The sequence below is a fragment of the Coturnix japonica genome, chromosome 4 (genome assembly GCF_054131305.1).
Source record: "Coturnix japonica strain WE chromosome 4, WE-NBRP24, whole genome shotgun sequence".
Lineage (NCBI taxonomy): Eukaryota > Metazoa > Chordata > Aves > Galliformes > Phasianidae > Coturnix > Coturnix japonica.
Window position 1 is genome coordinate 68,737,412 of NC_140666.1, and position 3,335 is coordinate 68,740,746.

General features: G+C 43.8%; 1 protein-coding gene across 1 annotated transcript; it reads left to right on the top strand.

Moving 5' to 3' along the window:
• The first annotated feature begins 408 nt into the window (after nt 1-408).
• On the top strand, nt 409-3,335 carry COMMD8 (COMM domain containing 8). Its single transcript, XM_015862369.3, has 5 exons — nt 409-497; nt 914-1,069; nt 1,454-1,606; nt 1,895-2,050; nt 2,876-3,335. The coding sequence occupies exons 1-5, from the start codon at nt 453-455 to the stop codon at nt 2,894-2,896; spliced, it is 531 nt and encodes a 176-aa protein (XP_015717855.2). The 5' UTR covers nt 409-452; the 3' UTR covers nt 2,897-3,335.

Genomic DNA, 3,335 nt, shown 5'->3' on the forward strand with positions numbered 1-3,335 from the left:
TGGTGGAGTCACCGACCATGGGAGTGTTCAAGAAACGCTTGGATGTTGTGTTGATGAATATGATTTAGCCAGGAAGTATTGGTAATGGTTGGACTAGATGATCTTCTAGGTCTTTTCCAACCTTGATAATTCTGTGATTCTGTGACTCTTTGGCTCTGTTTCTGTACAGTGATTCGTGTACTGTTTTTCTCATACAAGCGATTAGGAGGTCGCTGCCTATTCGTGTCCATGTTCAGATCAACATGTCAGCCTAAAGGCTGTACAAGTTACAGCAGGTGGGTATCGTGTGGTATCTCCTGCACGCTCCATCAAACAGGCGCTCAGAGCCGGGCCGGGCCTCGAACCCGTGGACTTGTGCACGGAAAGGCGGACCTTTGCCTACGTTCATTCGCGCACGCGCGGCGTCGTGGGACGGGGAGCGGGTGGTGGCGGCGGCCGAGGAGGGGGCGGAAATGCTGCAGCTGCTGGAGAAGCTGCCGCCGGGCCGGGCGTTGGAGGTGAGCTCCTGCTGCGTGCGGGCACCGGGCCTTCACCACCGGGAAACAAACTGGTGCGGTGGGGGAGCGTGGTGCAGCCCCGTACAGTGCGAGCAGGCCCCGGGGGTGGGACGGGGAGGGCAGGGCGGTGCTGGCGGTCGGATGCTGCCTTCCCGTGGGTGAGGCCGGGCCCGCCTGTCGTCCCCTGTTGTGGGCCCTCAGCGAGCATCGCCTTCTCTTTGGGGTCTCCGCCGTCCTTTGAGAAACGAAAGCGAAAATGTGGGCTTGGCTGGCTCTGGCGTATAGCGATGGATAAGCTTTGAGCACTGAGGCTGAGTCCAGCAAAGAGAGGGGCGGTAATTGAGCTGCCTGATGGACCTGGTGCAGCCTAACCGTGGGAGCAGGGTGTTTTTGAGTCGTGTACTGCATTGTTTCAGTTCCTTCATAACATAGTCGATGGCATATGTGGACGTGGGTATCCTCGGTACCAGGATTACAGTGGTGTTTGGAGCTTGGCAGAATGGATGGAGGTTTTGGAAGAAACAAGGATGTATTTCAAAACTGCAGTTGGCAAAAACGTAACAGATGAAGAGGTAAGGGCTCAGCACTGGCTGGGTTTGACTTTTTGACTCTTTGTTTTTGACTCTTGTTTGTTGGAAAGTAGTGACTCACTTTTAATCCTGAAAACATTTAGGCTTTGAATGGAACATTGCCCTGGGCAACCTGATCTAGTAAATGTGTATGTTTGGTGGCCCTGCAAGGCAGGGGGGTTGGAACTACATGATCCTTGAGGTCCCTTCCAACCCGGGTCATTCTGTGATTCTGTGAACATACCTCACAAGGATTGTCATTCAGGGGTATTGCAGAGCATGTAACTTCTGCAAAAACTTGTTCCATTATCAGGAATCTTCTCATCTTTTGCTCATCCAATTTCTTTGGTTCATAATTTAAGCAGTCATAACCTTTTATTCTTACAGGCTGTCCAGCAGATGAATGAGTTAAATGCAAACTATCAAGAAGCAGTCATAAAATGTCTAAAAGGCAGAAAGGAAGAAATCAGGAATGCACTTGTAGAAACAGTAAATGCAATCTCGTCTGCCCAGCTGAAGGATTTTGACTGGCAATTAAAGGTAAGAGGTTGTTTTAATGGTGCTTGAATATAAAAAGAAGTGTTTCACAATGAAGAAGTAACTATATAAACTCTCCGTAGTAGACCTGCTCTTTCTCAGACTTCTTGGTTCAATTTTTGTAGGTAAATTATGAGGTCTTCGTTTTTGTCATGTGGATGTTTGTTCTGGTAATACCCATTTGGGTATGATATATATATTATATATATATTATATATATAATCGATGCAGTAAAAGACTAAGAACTTAGTGTCTCCACCTTATACTTTGTTGTTTCATTCACCTTCCTAGCTTGCTCTGTCCAGTGATAAGATCTCCACGCTGCAAATGCCACTTCTGAATCTTGATTTGGATGTGAGAGAAAATGGTGAAATTAAACCGATTTCTATAGAAATGAATAAGGAAGAGCTGCAGAACCTAATAAATGCACTGGAAGCTGCTAATAAGGTAGCTTTTAATGATGTCATCTTTCCTTCCCTGAGTTCTTGTGCTTTGAAGGTTTTTTTTAACTGGAATTGTTCTTGATACATTGCTGAAAAGCTGAAGTAAATAATTCACAGGTGAGGTGACTGTAGAATTGCAGAAAGGTTTACATAGGGCAGACCTTGTAAATCTATTTGTGTACATCTTTGACAAACATTTTTTTGAACAGTTTGTTTAACTTCTGTAGCTTCAACATGCCATGTGTCTGCTTGAAGGTCTGTTTGAGAGCTGTGGGATATTGTCATCTCCATAATTCAGGAGAAGACAAGGAGAAATTCACTTTAGAAATGGTGCCCCTGGTTATGGCTTTGTTGGAAAGGAATTGCACTGGATCTGGAAGTTATCGTTTTACTTTTTGTGATTATGTGGAGCTGAGAACTGGTTTCTGTGCTGTAAGTGCTAAAGAAAATAGAATCATAGAATCACCCAGGTTGGAAAAGACCTTGAAGAACATCAAGTCCAACCGCAGCCTAACCAGCACCCTAACTCTAAAAACCCTCTGCTAAATCATATCCCTGAGCACCACATCCAAACGGCTCTTAAACACATCCAGGGATGGCAATTCAAACACCTCTCTGGGGAGCCTATTCCAGTACTTAACTACGGTAGTAGCTGGAAGTAGTAACTGTGTGAAGCTGCACAAGAGAGCTGTCAGAGGGATGGCGTGTTTTCCAGAGGAAAGGTGTTTATACAGTTACATGTATGGTAACAGACAGCATGAAGCTTTATTTCCCAGTGTGCTTAAGTTTTTTGTTTGATTCATTTTTTATCCCTTTTCTTCTCTTGAAGGTTGTCTTGCAGCTGAAATGATAGAATTCAGATCACCGATGAGGTCTGCTGCTGATGGTTCTCCCACTGACTTGAAAAAAGTAATAGAAGCATTATGTGTGAAGTCAAAAGCTGTTGATGCTCTGAAGTACTGAACTGAGAAGGCAGTTATGATTAGTGACCAAATAAACTATTTATCCTTTTATGAAAACAGAATATCTGCTAGGATGAAAATATCAAAATTGCTTTTAGTACTAAAGATTTTTATAACAGTGAAAAAGAAAAATGTATGATGTGCCATATTTCTTTTGGTTAGATTTTGAGAGTGTCTGCAGAGGTGCCTAATGAAGCGGAAAAGTCTTAATTGCATAGTGCGTTATCCATATCTATGGTGCCATGATAATGAAGAACATGACAGCATATTTGTAGCATTAATGTATTTATACTTGTAAATAGTAAATAAACTGACTGTATTGGTGAA